General features: G+C 40.5%; 1 protein-coding gene across 1 annotated transcript; it reads right to left on the reverse strand.

Moving 5' to 3' along the window:
• Positions 1 to 318: 318 nt before the first annotated feature.
• On the reverse strand, positions 319 to 19,154 carry LOC112232089 (ubiquitin-conjugating enzyme E2 N). The gene is made up of 4 exons (XM_024398884.2): positions 19,012 to 19,154; positions 6,832 to 7,078; positions 2,209 to 2,349; positions 319 to 1,685 (listed from the first exon to the last, which is right to left on the reverse strand). The coding sequence occupies exons 1-4, from the start codon at positions 19,039 to 19,041 to the stop codon at positions 1,639 to 1,641; spliced, it is 465 nt and encodes a 154-aa protein (XP_024254652.1). The 5' UTR covers positions 19,042 to 19,154; the 3' UTR covers positions 319 to 1,638.
• Between the last annotated feature and the right edge of the window lie 135 nt (positions 19,155 to 19,289).

Genomic DNA, 19,289 nt, shown 5'->3' on the forward strand with positions numbered 1-19,289 from the left:
TGGTGAACTGAAGCACCTGGCCATCATGTGTTTTGGATGATGGAATATGTGAGCAAATTCATCTCTTTATATCACCAGGTGGTGCCTGACTTTCACACCATCAATTGAAGGATAGACTAACTAAAAATCTAGGATCAGAGTGAAGATTAAGACTGTCTGGAACTAAGCAAGTGTTACTATTTTTTCTCTACTCATCTGAGGGCAGTCATTGTTCAGTTTAATCTGACCCGTTGAGTTCAATGTATTCAATGACAGAATTGAGGATATGCCAAAAATCCTAACCTACTGTCCTTACTTCAAAAACAAAGGCTTACAATATTTTCTTATTAATCAACAGATTTTATTTACAGAAAAAAAGAATACCGGTGGACTGTTTTCATACCATTCAGAGAGCAGGTAACCATTTTTCCCCTCAATAGAAATAATTAATATACATGGAACTGAAAAGACTTTTCAAACCAAAAACAAATATTGTTCAGTAATCTCCCCATTCCCCTACCCACCCATTCCCTTACCCACCCATTCCCTTACCCCCAATCTCCCCTCACCCTCTACCTCCCCTTCGAACACAATTCCCCTCAGCACACACTACTGAACTGACAACTCCAACGCGCCCCCTATTATTTTCTGAAATAAATGCCATGGGGAGGAAGTCAACCATTGTGTCTTATAACATTAGATTGTGACAAACAGGAAGAAAAATAAGCTAAAAGAGCCATGTAGCCAGAGAGCCAGTAGTAGTAGAGACATGGTTTACATATGTTTGATACGTTCCATTGATTCCATTCCAATGATACTGTCCTCCTATAGCTCCTCCCACCAGCCTCCACTGTAGTAGGCTGATGTCAGGAAAACATTCAAATAAGGTAAGACATGAGAATAAAATATATCCCTAAAACTATAGAAAATTATGGAATTCCTGTCCCCGCCATCCCTACCGCTCTCCCACACAAAGGTTCCAAGCCTACTTTAGGGTCTCTACATCGACAGCGGTTGCAACAGTTAAACGTGATGGCAGGCTTATATTAATTGTTTATTCATTATATTGTTACTTGTATTTAATGTTCAAGTCAGAGATGTGGTTTAGCAGGAGCTAGGTTGTTGTTTTGCTAGTAGGCCTTCTATAGAGGAATGAGTCCATCTATAGTCTGTCTCAAAGGGTGTGTCTACCTGGGGTTAATCAGCTGCTTTCAATAAACAACCAGCATCACGAGCGACAACAAAGTTAAAAGAAAAGTAAAAAGTTAGGCAATCTTGGACAATAAATCTTACCCTCCCCCACGACATGGGATCAACACTTATTTTTTTTGTACGAAGCTCATTAAAGCGGATGTTGCTGGTTTCCTCCAAAATGAATGGAAAAAGAACCAGGTGGTGAGTCAGATCTGCCGATGTATCTGAACAGTAGTGAATTATGACAAAGACGACAAGTCAGGCTTTTCAATATCTCTTATGAGCATTTATATCAAATTCACTGGTCTTTTTTTCACTTTTTTTTTATTTATTACATCCCCCCCTCCAATATGGTGTCCTTTAAATGCACATGAATTAGGTAGAAGAAGAGGTCTTGGCAGAAGATGAGGAATGTGTGTTCACACTGACTTCCCGCTTGGTTTCTCTCCCCTTTTTTCACCTTTTCTACACTTCTATGTTGTTCTGAGCGTAAAGCCTGGTCCATGTCCGGGCTGCAACACAAAATAAGGGAGAGAGATGAGCTCAGAAAGCAAGTGTAGTGAGTCAGTTATTTATTGTTTTTTTGCTAGAATCCTTGAGGCTTCAAGTTGTAACTTCATCACATTTGTACTTGCTTTGCAGGATAGGCCACAGGGTAAAAAAGCTACAATATACAAATTAAATGTTTATATCAAAAGAAGTCATGAGTTCATAAGGTGTAGCATCTAAAGTTACCAGTAAGATAGAGCATCAGCACCAATATTAATCAGTGTTGGATTGGCTGAACGGTAGGCTGCATTGAGAAACTGAGCTACTGTGTAAAATTTGAACAAGGTTTTGTTCACCGGGCACCAAACACACAAGAACATGGACTGAAACAGGGAGAAACGACCTGGACTTGTCTAAAAAGAAAAGTTCATTTTCCCTTTCTGTTGTGTGCCATAACGAACATATCTGAGGCAAGTGGGTGTGGTGAGTGAGTAGAAGTGCATTTGAGGAGTTCACCGCTCAGAGCCAGGCTTCATCAAGACTCACCTGTCTCTATGGCTTGAGCTTCATTGGATTTCCACTGCTCCGCAACGTCATTCGCTAGAGGATCATCAGGGTTAGGAGCGCTTAGTAATGCCTGGATTGATAGCAGGACTGTGCGGATCTGTAAGGCTGGAGACCATTTATCTGTGGAAGGAGATTTTATAAGAAAACAAAAAAGTACAAATGAGGGGGAGAAAGTGAGTGATAAAGGGAGGAGAAAAAGGGGAGAGAGGGAGGAAGAGAAGTTTGAGCCATGTATCCATTTTGAGCGATGGGGGCATGTCGCAGCAATGGGATATGCGGCTTGAGTGAGAGGTCAAAAGTTGAATCTGAGAAGCCCTTGATCTTTTGGGCGAGATTAAAAAGGAAAATCCCTCATAGCGCTCGCAGGCCAAACATGATTCTAATGCAGTGGGTAAATGGCAGGAAACAATTCCCAGGCCTGTCCCACTAACGAGCCTGAACTCACTGATGTGTATGACAGACATACAGAGAAGCTGCAGCGGTGTGACAGACAGTTAAAGACGTCTCATCTCCCCTGTATCCGTTAGGACTGAGCGATAAGGCCGAAATATCATATCACAATATTTTTCTAAATGTTGATGCTATTTGATGTTTTTGAATAATACAAGTTCAAATTTTGCTTTGTGAGTAGTGCATGACCCTAGAGTGGCAACACATTCATTTCGAAATTGCTTAGAATGTGTCTTTCTCCATTCTGCACTCATTTGAGATCCTTTCCACACTGCCACGTAGGGCTGCACAATTTGGGCAAAGAATAATAATCTGTTATTTTTAACCAAATACTGCAATTGTAATTTAACTTTGAAATGATGGAAATAGAATAGTTGTTATAATTTTATCCACCTCATTTTAACACTTAAAATACGCACGCCAAAAGCGGAAACTATGGACAACTTCCTCAGTGCTCCCGCATTATCATAATTCATATGCAACCGCCACAAGAAATTAGCTGATACATTGTGACAAAACACACCATATTACGGTCATGCTAATGTGACCTCATAAATGGTCTTGTGTTAACACTTGATTAATAGGCAGCGTGCAGAAGGATGTGTTGATCAGTGGATTGACAGGTGTAGGACTGTAGAACAATAAACAAACTTTCCTCTAGTGTGGATGCTTTTATAGTTATGTAGCATATAGTATTTCATTATAGTTACCTTTAGTTATTGGCTTGGTGGATGGCCCGGGCCTTAACTCTTGACACAACACAACTAACGTTATCATCACAACTGAAATAGCTTACTAGTAAGTCTAGCTAACGTTAGCGAACTTAAATGAAATATAAAACCAACACATACTTATTTACTTGACTTTTATACTCTATAAAATTGACTCTTTCAAATAATTTACTCTGGCAAGTTTTCCACCGGCAGGCTTCTGTAGGGAAGTAAAGTGGAACCCGAATCCCTCACTTCCTGTTGTTTGACTGTGCCCATAGCAACATTCGAAAATGAGGTAGATAGTATATAATAGCGGGCACTTTGAATACAGTGCTGTTTGACATGATAAAGATTGAAAAACCCAGGGCGGCGTTATTGTGATAGGGTAGGAACTCATTGGTCAGTGTTTCCTAGGGGACCCTATAATCTTCAGCTACATTAACTGTTTTCTATTAGCTACTTCATGAAGCTAACATATTCATGCTTAGCCTATTCCTCTTTTATTTAGAAGATACTTTTGCACCCCCCCTATACTGCCCAGCCCTAGCTATCTGTTATCAGTCAGATGATGATATGATTAACTGGAATGTACATAAATACTTTTGATGATAAAACAGGTCAAATATATTTTTGATATTTCCAGAAAAAGGTAGATGTCTCTAAATGTCAGACCTAGAATTAGATAATCCCTTCCTAACACTAACCTATTACATGCTGACCACACCAATCGCGTCGAATAAATAAAATGTAAATATGCGTTATTCAATTATTGCGCCAACAAGCATCTGCGTTGCCAAGCGCTAAAATAGAAGTCAGTTCTATTTGTGACGCTGAACGCGGTGCAAGTCCTGCCTCCCATCTCCTCATTGGTTTATAGAAGCAGATACCCATGTGAGTGATTGAAAGATTAACTGAGTTTGGTCGGTTGTTGTGGTAACTATGAAAGTTAGACGCCAATCGCCACAAAGTCCAAAGAAGAAAAAGCCTGGAAGGAGGAGAGATGACAAGAAACGATTCGGATGACCGTTTTGTGTGTGGATTAATTGTCAGAGTACATTTCAGGTAACATAACAGCTCAACGTTTCTAAGGTCTTCGAAAGCCAAGTTAACAGATTACCGACCATTTCGAATCCCACCGTACCTTCTCCGCTATGCAATCTGGTTTCAGAGCTGGTCATGGGTGCACCTCAGCCACGCTCAAGGTCCTAAACAACATCATAACCGCCATCGATAAGAGACATTACTGTGCAGCCGTATTCATCGACCTGGCCAAGGCTTTTGACTCTGTCAATCACCACATTCTTATTGGTAGACTCGACAGCCTTGGTTTCTCAAATTATTGCCTCGCCTGGTTTACCAACTACTTCTCTGACAGAGTTCAGTGTGTCAAATCGGAGGGCCTGTTGTCTGGACCTCTGGCTGTCTCTATGGGGGTGCCACAGGGTTCAATCCTCGGGCCGACTCTCTTCTCTGGAAACATCAATGATGTTGCTCTTGCTGCTGGTGATTCTCTGGTACACCTCTACGCAGACGACACCATTCTGTATACTTCTGGCCCCTCTCTGGACACTGTTAACTAACCTCCAGACGAGCTTCAATGCCATACAACTCTCCTTCCATGGCCTCCAACTGCTCTAAAACGCAGGGAAAACTAAATGCATGCTATTCAACCGATCACTGCCCGCACCTGCTCGCCAGTCCAGCATCACTACTCTGGACGGCTCGGACTTAGAATATGTGGACAACTACAAATACCTAGGTGTCTGGTTAGACTGTAAACTCTCCTTCCAGACTCACATTAAGCATCTCCAATCCAAAATTTAATCTAGAATTGGCTTCCTATATTGCAACAAAGCATCCTTCACTCATGCTGCCAAACATACCCTCATAAAACTGACCATCCTACCGATCCTCGACTTCAGTGATGTCATCTATAAAATAGCCTCCAACACTCTACTCAACAAACTGGATGCAATCACAGTGCCAAACCCACTGGCTACAGGTTATCTACAAGTCTCTGCTAGGTAAAGCCCCGCCTTATCTCAGCTCACTGGTCACCATAGCAGCACCCACTTGTAGCACGCGCTCCAGCAGGTATATCTCACTGGTCACCACCAAAGCCAATTCCTCCTTTGGTCGTCCTTCCTTCCAGTTCTCTGCTGCCAATGACTGGAACGAACTGCAAAAATCTCTGAAGCTGGAGACTCACATCTCCCTCACTAGCATTAAGCACCAGCTGTCAGAGCAGCTCACAGATCACTGCACATAGCCCATCTACCTACCTACCTCATCTCCATACAGAATTTATTTATTTATTTTGCTCCTTTGCACCTCAGTATCTCTACTTTCACATTCATCTTCTGCACATCTACCACTCCAGTGTTAAATTGCTATATTGTAATTACTTCGCCACCATGGCCTATTTATTGCCTTAACTCCCTTATCTTACCTCATTTGCACTCACTGTATATAGACTTTTTGTTTTACTGTATTATTGACTATGTTTTGTTTATTCCATGTGTAACTCTGTTGTTGTGTGTCGAATTGCTATGCTTTATCTTGGCCAAGTCTCAGTTGCAAATGAGAACTTGTTCTCGACTAGCCTAACTGGTTAAATAAAAGTGAAATAAAAACTTTAAAAACGTTTATATCCCAGGACAAAATAGCTAGCAACAGCAAGTTAGCTAAATAGGTCAGATTAGCTAGTAACTGCAAACTTGCTAACTAAATTACCATAAATGCTTAATGCTTTCGACCTGTCCCCAAAGTAATATCATTGGTTCAGAGTTGTTTTGATATTTCAGCCTGTGTGTCGTGATCACGTTTGGTGTGGGGGGACAAAATCAATTTGCGCACGGCCGGTTTGGGTACAGTGTTAGGGGGATGAAAGGAATCTCTGTCCTTGAATCAGCTGCACCTGCTACCACATTTAAAGAAATGCTTTCAGGACATAATTTGCCATGTTTTTGCTAACAACCTCAGTCTAAATATTATGTGTTCAAGAAGCCATGTTGCATTGACAAATTAACAGTTTTTTCAAAACCTGCCACTTATTTTTTGCAAGGAGCGTGTGTGCGCCTACGTTGAACAATGTAGGCGCGCACAAAGACATTTAGGAGCACAATGAAAAACATTTTTATTTGTAGTAATGGTGCAAGCATGACTGTCATAAATGTGCTCAGTGTATTCTCAGTGGCACTAAGGGGCCAGTGAAGTAATCATTGGAACAACTATCTTGGTGATTTTTTTTCTAGGCGCACAGGCGCTCCTAAATAAAAAAGTCCAGGTCGCACAGCAAAATATTTAGGTGCATATGCAAGTAACGCAGCCCACTGTTGATTAACTAAACCTGAACAGAAACAACAGTGAAACAGCTAAATCAGTTTGGATGTCAGGCTACCATGTCGGTGTAATTTGACGCAAGTCAAGCGGCCCTTACCTTTCAATATGTCTAGACATATTCTTCCCAGCTTGTCTACGTTGGGGTGGTATATTTTGGTCATAAAGCGTACTTTTGGAGCTGCCATGGGGTATTCCTCGGGAAGAAAGAGTTCGAGTTTAAACGTGCCGCCTTCAAAGGGCGAGTCCTGGGGCCCGGCGATGACCACATGGAAGTAGCGGGCGTTACCTTCATCAGGCTCTGCCTTGATGCCTGGGACAGGCTCCGCCATCAAGCGCTGAGTCTCCTGACAAACGACAGACATACAAACAGAGTTAGGCCTAGATGCAAATCTTGTGGTGATAACCATTGTTCAGCAGGCACATTCGTACGTTTGTTCCACTGCTTACTCATCCCTTACAATACTAAGAAAATCGACCAGAAAATTCCAATTTCAGTGTTAGGACTGATCAATCTTTCAAAGACATTGCCTACAACCCAAAACATCTAACCTATCCTGGCCCACGCCTCCTACTAGGCAGCTAGCAGTGCGTCACTACGCTTAGTGGCTTTATAGTTGGCTGCAATACAGTCTAAAGCAGAATATCAGGCAGCTAAGTCGACATAATTTTGTTTTCCGATGCAAAACTTTCCAAAATGTTTTCCTAATGAATAGAACCCAGGTGACAACTAGGGTGGACTTTCCCCATCAATGTGGAGGCGTCACCAGGTGGAGCCCCCTTATGTATGTATTTTAAAAAAATATATATATATATAATAAATTAAATCTTCAGTGGTTGTCGCGTGGTAGCGCGACTGGAGTCATGTTTCTACCTGTGAGATTGAGTCTTACTAGTAGAAGTGTTGTCTTCTCTTCCCTAGCATTTGAAACTCAAAAACAGAAAAACAACCTAGTTTATGAACAAAATGTAAATAGCCAAGAAACAAAGTCTCACATCAGTAGACTTTCGTTTCAAGTAAATTAGAGTTAATTTTATACCAGTGCACAGCTCTTTAATAAGTGCGCACAGACACCAGCCAGGCAGTGTTTCAGCGCAAGGTGGGATAGGCTATATAGGATTCGTAGTTTGTGCGATTCATTTACCAGCTATGAAACAAAAACGGCAGAACTACTTTGAAAACTGCTACTGCAGCATTTATTTGACTGTAAACGTGATCATACTTGACTATTTTTACAAAAAAAAATGTGAGTGAAATGCTCACACTGTGGTGCCCCTACCCACGCCAACGTGGCTGGTGAAATAAACATTTTACACGCTAATGACAAAATCGACAGGTGGTGGGTGTTAATTTTAGGCCCTGGCTCAACATGACTGAGCAGCATAAGCAATCTGATACGGCCTTATGGTAATGCAAGAGGCAGGGGGACACCTGTGACAGGTGCAGCAACAAAGATTACTGTAGGTGCAGCAACAAAGATGGACTCTTACAGGACTAGGCCTCTTCACTAGCCTACTAATTTTCCTATAGTAGCCTAAAATACCAATAAAGTGCATTCGGGAAATATTCAGACCCTTGACATTTTCCACATTTTGTTACTTTACAGCCTTGTTTAAAAAATGCAAATTTTTTCCCCTCATCCATCTACAAACAATACCCCAAAATGACAAAGCAAAAACCATTTAGAAAGTCTTGCAAATGTAGAAAAATAAAACACCTTGTTTACATATGTATTCAGACCATTTTCTATGAGACTCGAAATTGAGCTCACGTGCATCCTGTTTCCATTGATCATCCTTGAGATGTTTCTACAACTTGATTTACCACCTGTTTTATATTCAATTCATGTTACATGATTTGGAAAGGCACACACCTGTCTATATAAGGTCCCACAGTTGTCAGTGCATGTCAGAGCAAAAACCTGGGGAAGGGTACCAAATAATGTCTACAGCAGTGAAGGTCCCCAAGAACACAGTGGCCTCCATCATTCTTAAAAATAGAAGTTTGAAACTACAAAGACTCTCCCTAGAGCTGTCTGCCTGGCCAAACTGAGCAATCGGGGGAGAAGGGGCATGGTCAGGGAGGTGACCAAGAACCCGATGGTCACTCTGATATGGCTCCAGAATTCTTCTGTGGAGATGGGAGAAACTTCCAGAAGGACAACCATCTCTGCAGCACTTCTCAGTAAAAGGCACATGACAGCCCACTTGTAGATTGCCAAAAGGCACCTAAAGGACTCTGACCATGAACAACAAGATTCTTTGGTCTGATGAAACCAAGATTGAACTCTTTGGCCTGAATGCCAAGTGTTATGTCTGGAGGAAACCTGGCACCATCCCTACGGGGAAGCATGGTGGTGGCAGCATCATGCTGTGGGGATGTTTTTCAGCGGCAGGGACTGGGAGACTAGTCAGGATCAAGGGAAAGATGAACGGAGCAAAGTACAGAAAGATCCTTGAGCACTCTGGAGCAGGTTCCAAGGACTAGTGCGAAGGTTCACCTTCCAACAGGACAACGACCCTAAGCACACAGCCAAGACAACGCAGGAGTGGCTTCGGGACAAGTCTCTGAATGTCCTTGAGTGGTCCAGCCAGAGCCCGGACTTGAACCCGATCAAACATCTCCGGAGAGACCTCAAAATAGCTGTGCAGCAACACTCCCCATCTAACCTGACAGAGCTTGAGAGGATCTGCAGAGAACCTCCCCAAATACAGGTGTGCCAAGCTTGTAGCGTCATACCCAAGAAGACTCAAGGCTGCGACCAAACGGTGCGTCAAAGTACTGAGTAAAGGGTCTGAATACTTATGTAAATATGATATTTCCATTTACAGAAATTTCTACCAAACTGTTTTTGCTTTGTCATTATGGTGTGTTGTGTGTAGATGAGGCCACTGTGTTCCTGGGGACCTTCAATGCTGCAGACATTTTTTTGTACCCTTCCCCAGATCTGTGCCTTGACACAATCCTGTCTCAGAGCTCTACGGACAATTCCTTCGACCTATTACTAGCTAACTAGCCTGCTACTGTAGGCCACTTTGTAGGCTAACTCAAGTTGGTAGCTAGCTAACTTTACACTGTATAGCTAAGTTAATCAAATATAATCAGCTAGCTAAAAGGAAGCTATCTTGATGTAATCATTGTACATTTAAAACCGTCTCCAAATGCATTAGATAACAGCCATGGAAGAAGATGAAATTGCAGCTCCAGCTGTCAGTAAAGGGAGCGTATAGGCTACTGGATAGCCTAGGCAAGGGTTTCTCAAACCCGGTCCTGGGGCACGTTTTGGTTTTTGCCTCAGCACTACACAGCTGATTCAAATAACCAACTCATCCTCAAGCTTTGATTATTTGAATCAGCTGTGTAGTGCTAGGGCAAAAACCAAAATGTGAACCCAGGGTGGTCCCAGGACTGAGTTTGGTAAACCAAAGGTTAGCTACTGGATAGGGCAGGTAACTTTGTGGGAGGACATTATGAAAATATTCTCTAGTTCCAGTCCCTAGAGGGGAAAACTTTGAGGACAGATATTAGCAACATAATATAACAGTGCTGTATAATGAAGCCTGTTTCTCTGTGATGTTTTCTTTCCTCCGATATGAAAAGCTGTGAAAGCCTGTTTGCAGATGAAGAGAGGTCCTAATTAATATCCCTAGAAAGCTTGGGTATATCCTATATGCCATGTGTTATATGTGTAGGTCTACCTATGTTAGCAAACATTGTATACAAAAATACAGTTAAACATCACACACAATGTATAAACCTACTACAATTGGAGCATGCCAACCCTGCTGGAGGTCCTCTGAATGTGCAGGGTTCTGTTTCAGCCCAGCAATAACACATCTGATTCAACTTATCAAATCTAATGAGTTGATAATCAAGTGTGCTATTGCTGGGCTGGAATAGAAGTCTGCTCACCCAGTAGATAGGGATCAGTGGAGCAAGGTTGGCCACCACTGGTATGGAGTTTTTGTTCACCTGAAATTATGCTTCAGTAATAATAGTGCACTTGTTACTACTCAATGTTCTTTTGTTGTTTAGACTACATACGAGTTAACTTATTTGTACATTTTGAAGTGATGAAGTGTTGATTCTTTGATGTGTTTAAACTGTTTTAATTGTTAAACTACTATTGAAATTGAACTAGTGTCAATGATGATCACAATCCTGCAATAAAGAGGGTAAGGGGTTCTGTCTCTAATGTGCATGTGTTGTATTCTCAAAAATGAAAATTTCCTTGATGTCTAGTTGTAAGATCTCCAATCGGTTTAATTTAATTTTCACGCTCTCTCATTATATCAGCTACAGTACCAGTCAAAGGTTTGGACACACCTACTCATTCAAGGTTTTTTCTTTATTTTTTACTATTTTCTACATTGTAGAATAATAATGATAATAATAATAATAATAATCAAAACAACACATATAGAATCATGTAGCAACCAAAAGTGTTAAATAAAAAATATTTTATATTTGAGATTCTTCAGTAGCCACCCTTTGCCTTGATGACAGCTTTGCACACCCTTGGCATTCTCTCAACCAGGTAGCAGCCAGAGTTACCACAGCTGCAGAGGACAAATTAATTAAAATAACTACACCTTAGATTGCAGCCCAAATAAGAGGAACAGACGCATCTCAACATCAACTGTTCAGAAGAGAGTGCAAAACAAACAGTACTAAAAGGACACCAATAAGAAGAGATACTTGCTTGGACCAAGAAACACGAGCAATGGACAAATAGACCGGTGGAAATCTGTCTGAGGAGTCCAAATTTGAGATTTTTGGTTCAATCCATTGTGTCTTTGTGAGACGCAGAGTAGGTGAAGGAATGATCTCTGCATGTGTGGTTAACTACCATGAAGCATGGAGGAGGTGGTGTGATGGTGCTTTGCTGGTGACACTGTATGTGATTTATTTAGAATTCAAGGCACACTTAACCAGCATGGCTACCACAGCGATTCGCCTTCCAATGTAGTTTGCGCTTAGTGGGACTATCATTTGTTTTCAACAAGACAATGATCCAAAACACACCTCCAGGCTGTGTAAGGGCTATTTGACCAAGAAGGAGAGTGATGGAGTGCTGCATCAGATGACCTGGCCTCCACAATCACCCGACCTCAACCCAACAGATGGTTTGGGATGAGTTGGACCGCAGAGTGAAGGAAAAGCAGCCAACAAGTGCTCAGCATGTGGGAACTCCTTCAAGCTGGTTGAGAGAGGCAACGGGTGGCTATATATATAACATTTATTTTGATTTGTTTACGACATGATTACATGTGTTATTTCATAGTTTTGATGTCTTCACTATTGTTGTACAATGTAGAAAATACAATACCCTCAACCTCTCCCATCCATTTCTGATGCCCATCCAGTTTGATTTTTATTTGCCATATATTTTTAACTGTGCTGTTTCACAAAAGTTCTTTACTTACATACATTTTACAGACACAACAAATGTAAAATATACTATCTTGTTGTTATTAGTCCCACCCTTCAGTTTCATTTAACCCCTCCCATCTATCTCTTAACACCATCCATATTGGATTTATATTTGCCATATGTGTTGTGATGCGTCACAAAAGTTCAGAACCTTTCTATTCTCATTTTCTACAGATTGTAAATTAAATCAATAGTCTTGCTAAAAGTATTATATTATTGATCGAAGTGACTACAACTTTTCAAATCACCCAGTATTGCTATCTGCAGCGTTAGCTCCAGGTAAATGTTGCAATTCTTCAGCCATTCCTGGACCTGTGACCCAAAACAAGCTACATATGGACAGTACCAAAACAAATGATCTAATAATTCAGTCTCTTCACAGCAAAACCTGCAGAACTGGGAAGGTTGTATCCCCCATATATAACATTCAATTGATTGGAAGAATTTTGTATAATAATTTCAATTGAAAAATTCAAAGTTCTGAATCTGGCATCGTTTTGCTTATCAGTTCATAAACCATGTGCCATTGGATCGGTACATCGAAAAACTCTTGCCAACTATTTTGTAATCTATATGGCACAGCTGTCAATGTTTTGGTCCTTAAAATAAAGTGGTGTATTTTTATATTCATCACTATTTTCTTTAACCAATTTTGGTCTTCAATGCAGGGCCGACAGACAAATTCCTTAATTTTCCCCCTCCCACAGAAACAGGGTTTATGTGAAACGTTACATACACAGCTGGAAAATATGGACACGGACGTGACAGAGCGCACCGAGGAAGAGGCGCCACGGACAGACAGAGCTGAAATTTCACTACTTGACATGTATCATGAAATCCTGGTTGAGACTGAACAAATGAACAACGAAACAGCACAGCAAGTAAGTGAAAGATATGGGTTTTGATTATGTTTTATTGGTAATGGGGACATACGTAAATGCCAACAAAATAACTTTTTGGTCAATGTGGTGTACGCGTGTGTAACCTTTACTTCACTAGGCAAGTCAGTTAAGAACAAATTCTTTATTTACAATTACGTCCAAACCCGTTGTGCATCGCCCTATAGGACTCCCAATCACGGCCGGATGTGACAGAACCTGGATTCGAACCAAGGACTGTAGTGAAGCCTCTTGCACTGAGATGCATTGCCTTAAACCGCTGCGTCCGTGTGTGTGTGTTAACTATTTAACTGTACTATAATGCTTAAAAAAGAACACAAATGTTAAATATCGGTTGTCTGTATCATTTTTTTGGCAAGGAAAATCAGATATTGGACAAAAATGTCATATTGGTGCGTCCCTAGTTACCATTCATATAACTTTAACCCATTTTATAAGAGATTCTCCAAAATGTAAATATTCCAGGCATTTATATTGAAACGCCAGTCGTACTTTATCAAAGGACTTTTCAAAGTCAGCTATGAATACCAGGCCTGGTTTCCCAGTTTTTCATAATGTTCTATTGTTTCCAGTACTTGCGTTACATCTCCAATGTATCGTCCATGTAAAAAAACCTGTCTGATTAGGATTAATAATGTCCCACAATGCCATTTTTAATTCTATGCGCTAAGCATTTTGCTAGTATTTTTGTATCACAACAGTGTAAGAGGCCTCCAATTTTGTAAATGGACTGGATCTTTATATTTACCACTTGGATCCTGTTTCAGTTATAATGAAAATCAGATGGTGGAGATGGAGGAGACAAACAAAAACGTATGCCTTAAGTACTTTACTTACTATTTAAAAAATATTGTTTTGTGAATCATGGGTGACTCCGTCATTTGTAACAAGATTCAGTTAATTATTTTTCGTAGCATTTAATAATAATTGCATTTTTATCTCCATATTCCATCCCGTTCGCTTTATTTTTATAATATATTACTCTTGATCTTTATGAATACGTTCCTCCATTTCTGTTTCCTCTAACTTATTCTGAGCCTCTATGGTACCATTTTAATTGCTATCCATCTGTACTGTTAGTCCTTCCATTTCCTTTGACCTCATACAGTGGCTTGCGAAAGTATTCACCCCCCCTGGGCATTTTTCCTATTTTGTTGCCTTACAAACTGTAATTAAAATTGATTTTTTTTTGTGTGGATTTGTATCATTTGATTTACACTACATGCCTACCACTTTGAAGATGCAAAATATATTTTATTGTGTAACAAACAAGAAATAAGACAAAAAAAACTGAAAACTTGAGTGCATAACTATTCACCCCTCCAAAGTCAATACTTTGTAGAGCCACCTTTTGCAGCAATTACAGCTGCAAGTCTCTTGGGGTATGTCTCTATAAGCTTGGCACATCTAGCCACTGGGATTTTTGTCCATTCTTCAAGGCAAAACTGCTCCAGCTCCTTCAAGTCGGATGGGTTCCGCGGGTGTACAGCAATCTTTAAGTCATACCACAGATTCTCAATTGGATTGAGGTCTGGGCTTTGACTAGGCCATTCCAAGACATTTAAATGTTTCCCCTTAAACTACATGAGTGTTGCTTTAGCAGTATGCTACAGGTCATTGTTCTGCTGGAAGTTGAATCTCCATCAGTCTCAAATCTCCAGAAGACTGAAACAGGTTTCCTTCAATAATTTCCCTGCATTTAGTGCCATCCATCATTCCTTCAATTCTGACCAGTTTGCCTGTTCCTGCCGATGAAAATCATCTCCACAGCCTTATGCCGTCACCCCCATGCTTCACTGTGGGGATGGTGTTCTCGGAGTGATGAGAAGTGTTGGGGTTTGTCGGGGTTTGTGTCAGACATAGCATTTTCCTTGATGGCCAAAAAGCTCAATTTTAGTCTAATCTGACCAGAGTACCTTCCATGTTTGGGGAGTCTCCCACATGCCTTTTGGCGAACACCAAACGTGTTTGCATATTTTTTTCTTTTTTTTTTCTGGCCACTCTGTACAGCTTAAAGTGGTCCTATGGACAGATACTCCAATCTCCGCTATGGAGCTTTGTAGCTCTTTCAGGGTTATCTTTGGTCTCTTTGTTGCCTCTCTGGTTAATGCCCTCCTTGCCTGGTATGTGAGTTTTGGTGGGTGGCCCGCTCTTGGCAGGTTTGTTGTGGTGCCATATTCTTTCCATTTTTTTTACTAATGAATTTAAATGGTGATCAGTGGGATGTTCAAAGTTTCTGATATTTTTTTATAACCCAACCCTGATCTGTACTTCTCCACGACTTTGTCCCTGACCTGTTTGGAGACGACCTTTGTCTTCATGGTGCCGCTTGCTTGGTGGTGCCCCTTGCTTACTGGTGTTACAGACTCTGGGGCCTTTTGGAACAGGTGTATATATACATTGAGATCATCTGACACTTAGATTGCACACAGGAGGACTTTAATTAGGTGACTTCTAAAGGTAGTCGGTAGCAACAGATCTTATTTAGGGGCTTCATAGCAAAAGGGTGAATACATATGTATTCACCTCTTCAGTTTTCATTTCACTTGACCAATTTTGACTATTTTATGAATGTCCATCACATGAAATCCAAATAAAAATCTACATTTAAATTACAGGATGTAATGCAACAAAGTGGTTAAAACAAAAAGGGAATGAATACTTTTGCAAGGCACTGTAGCTGGCACCCGGTTCTTTCTGCAGACATCTTTGAATCTTAATTTGGAGCAGATATTTAAGAGGTTTTGCAGAACCTTATCACATAAATCCTTAAGGGAGATTTTAATGTAATTCCATTACCACTAAATTAGTTTTTTCCGTGGACATTTTTTTAAAGTAGTTATTGTGCATGGAGTTGTATGGTTTGTTAAACTTTGAAATCAATGTTTTTTGTTTGGCATAGATTTTAAGGTAAGAAAAGATTAATCAAAGTGTAATTCTATTACAGTGCTATTGCCCTAAAGCTACAGATACCTTTGAGAGAAAGACAACTAAGAGGAACAAAAAGAGAGTGGACTATCATCAACCACTGTACATGCTGCTGTTTTTTCTTTTTCCTGAATGCACCTCCGAGCGAGATTCCTGAAATGTTTCAGATAACCCACAGACAAAAACACAGTCCAAACACAGACAAGAGAGGCTCCCGGACCAGTCGCACACTCACAGGGGCTCAAGCCCACTGAGAACAGTTCCCAGAACTTCTCAGCCCTCCAGTCTTTTCCAACCACCTCCAACCAATGTTACGTGTTCCCTCTCTTACTCAACCCCTCTCACCACCTGTGTGAATTCCCCTTTCTCTATTAGCACAATTGCATTTATTCAATGATGACTACCAACGACAGAGGACATGAACTTGGGAATATGAAGCACAGCATTCCCTATGTGGGGCACAATGTTTTTGGAGGTGCACGAGATTAGAAATTTGAAACAAATTGTAGGATAGAAGCCAACTAGTAACAAGTGTTTTATAGTTTAAATATACTAGCTACAAGACATTCTGGAATCCACAACCATAGCCTAGACTGTTTCAGCACAGAGAGCCATCAACTTGACAGGGGGATAATGAAAACAAGGCGCTGTGGTCCACGGGCTGAGCAGATGCTGGGCAGAGACAGTCATAACTTCATTGATCTGTGAATGAGTGAAGACAGTCAACCCATGCAAACAAACTGCCTAGACTGGAAGGAGAGACTGGAGAACTAGACTAGTGAGTGAGAACAAAACAATAATTCTAAACACAAAGTGATAGTACAATAGCTTAAGTTCACTGTATATAACTAATAGAATGATGTTCACCTCTGGACCAATCTTACAACTCTCTCCTGACCTGATCTTTATGCTACACTAGCTTTAGGAGTGACAATTGCTGTGTGATAATTTCTCCAAGTGCACTGGGAACATGCTGGAAGTAAGGAACCTCTAGTATACTGGTGCATCTAGGCCTAATCACTTACTCATGTGTATGTCAAATTAAATTGACGTCCCACTTCTCGTGTCAGCAAAGCTAGCCAAACGGAAATATTTGCTGCGTCTTGGCCTATAGCCCTGACAGCTGTGGTGTGACATGAGCTAGCATTCTTTCTTATCAGATATTTTGTAATGATATACTGTCTATTGTCTATATACACCACGTATTAATATTCTGGATTCTGACACATGCTCACTATAATATATCTACTCTGGATTGTTCATTTGACCAGTTCAGTCATTTCTTGATTTGTTGTTCTGATTATTTGTGTAATGGTATTGTATTTGCAAGACATTCTACTGCAGTGTTGGAACTAGATAGTGGGTAAATCTATGCGAATTCAATTACTTTTTACGGTTTCCACCCACTCTGCCCAGAGTAAGTGAAAACACACTTTGGTGATGAAATTGATAAAATACATTATATGTAGACAAATATGCTTATTCTGTATTGTTCAGTGCGGTCTTTAACATTTCATTGCCAGTATATCCAAAATGTTGAATTTCGTAACCTAATACATTCAAAATAAGCACAGAGCACTGTTTTGACAGAGTGGTGCAGCTTTCTCACAGTAACCTGAGGATTTTACATGTTGTGGTGGTCGTTTTCAAAATCTTTACCACATGTCACAAAAATCAAAATTAGCACGACACAAGCTGAATTAAACGCAAATGCATTAATATGAAAAGCGTATACTAAAATATGAAAATACTACATGTCATGTCTCAAAATCGATATCTATCTCACCTCTATATTGTTTAATGTCCTGCAGATTCGAGAAGATGAGTTCAACTGGAAAGTGAACCTGCCAGGTAGCCTTCATTCTGGCACAGAATCAAGCCTAGTTGACACACTGCTATGCAATTGTACTTATTTTAGACCACTTTCTCTCTCTGGCCTCCACTGATTTAGTCACCCTAATTTTGGCCATCGTACAAGGGTAAAAACTCCAATAACATTTGAACAGATTATGAGTGAGACATGGGGGTTGGATGAGTTGGTTTTCTTCAAGGAATATCTACACTTTTTGACAACAACCCTTTTGATTTGAACGAAACCTCCCACACATATTTCCCCATTGTAGAAGCTCAGAAAGGGACTTTTTGGACGAAAATAAGAGCTTGCTGTCAAAAAGTGACTCAATTCAAATGAACTTACCCTACATACCTAAGAATTGCACCTGCAAATCTGTCTGTGTACGAGACCAAAAAACTTTTATTCGAAGTGATGACTGGTAAGGGGAATCGTACCGTCCATTTCAATTAAGATCATAAAACTGAGATCCCGCTAATGCCCTGGCCTCTGCCTATAACATCACTTACGGTAGCTAACTAACTTAGCAACAGAGGCCTAACAGGAAATATCTGTCACACAATGGTAACGTTCTAAATGCTAACTCAATAGCCTGCTAAATTGACCCTTTAATACTTAAGCACTAAGTATCTTTATACTCATGAGCAATTTAGCCCAAAATAAAGATTGCAACCGTTTATATTGTGGCACAGTTACGGGAGTAGGCTGTCTGACTGTGCATTCATTGCAACACACATGTACGGCTAGCTATAGAGTTTGCTCGCTATATAGTGTTAGCTAGCTATGTGGAAAGGGCGGAATGGGTGACTGGCTGGCTAACGTTTAAGATAACTAACTAGCAAGCTAACGTTATATTGATTGCTAATTCTCTCAGACTCTGGTCAGTATGCTACATTCACTGTGTTTAGTGTATTAACGAATAAACAATCACAAAAAATACATTTCTTTGCCATCTTTTACAGGCGTGGGTGTATTTTAACCCACCTTTATTCCGTTTATTAGGAACAGGGTCGAAACGGAAGTAATTTCGCAGCTGCGGCAAATGCAAGCTAAATAAATTACGAACAGTGCGGAGCATTTTAGGATTAGCTAGCTAGGACATAATGAATCTGTCATAGACAACAACAATAGTCTGTGTAATTCGTAAAGCAATGAATAGTTAGTTACCTTAATGATCCTACGGGGCAGTCCTGACATCTTGTCTTTAATGAGGGGTTTAGCTGTGACTCTTCTCTTTCGTTTGCATTGACAGCGAAAGGCGCGCACACACCTCTTCCGGTGTTCTGCTCATTTTGCGTCATGAGACCATCCTGAAAGTGTAACGTAAATAAATGTAGCTAGTTTGGAAAATGTACTTTTATTATGGTTAATGGGTATGATACGTGACAGTGATTGATCGGACATATCCCAATCTCAAAGTCAGTGATGTTTGTGTAAACATCTGT

The sequence above is a fragment of the Oncorhynchus tshawytscha genome, linkage group LG06 (assembly GCF_018296145.1).
Source record: "Oncorhynchus tshawytscha isolate Ot180627B linkage group LG06, Otsh_v2.0, whole genome shotgun sequence".
NCBI classification, from domain to species: domain Eukaryota; kingdom Metazoa; phylum Chordata; class Actinopteri; order Salmoniformes; family Salmonidae; genus Oncorhynchus; species Oncorhynchus tshawytscha.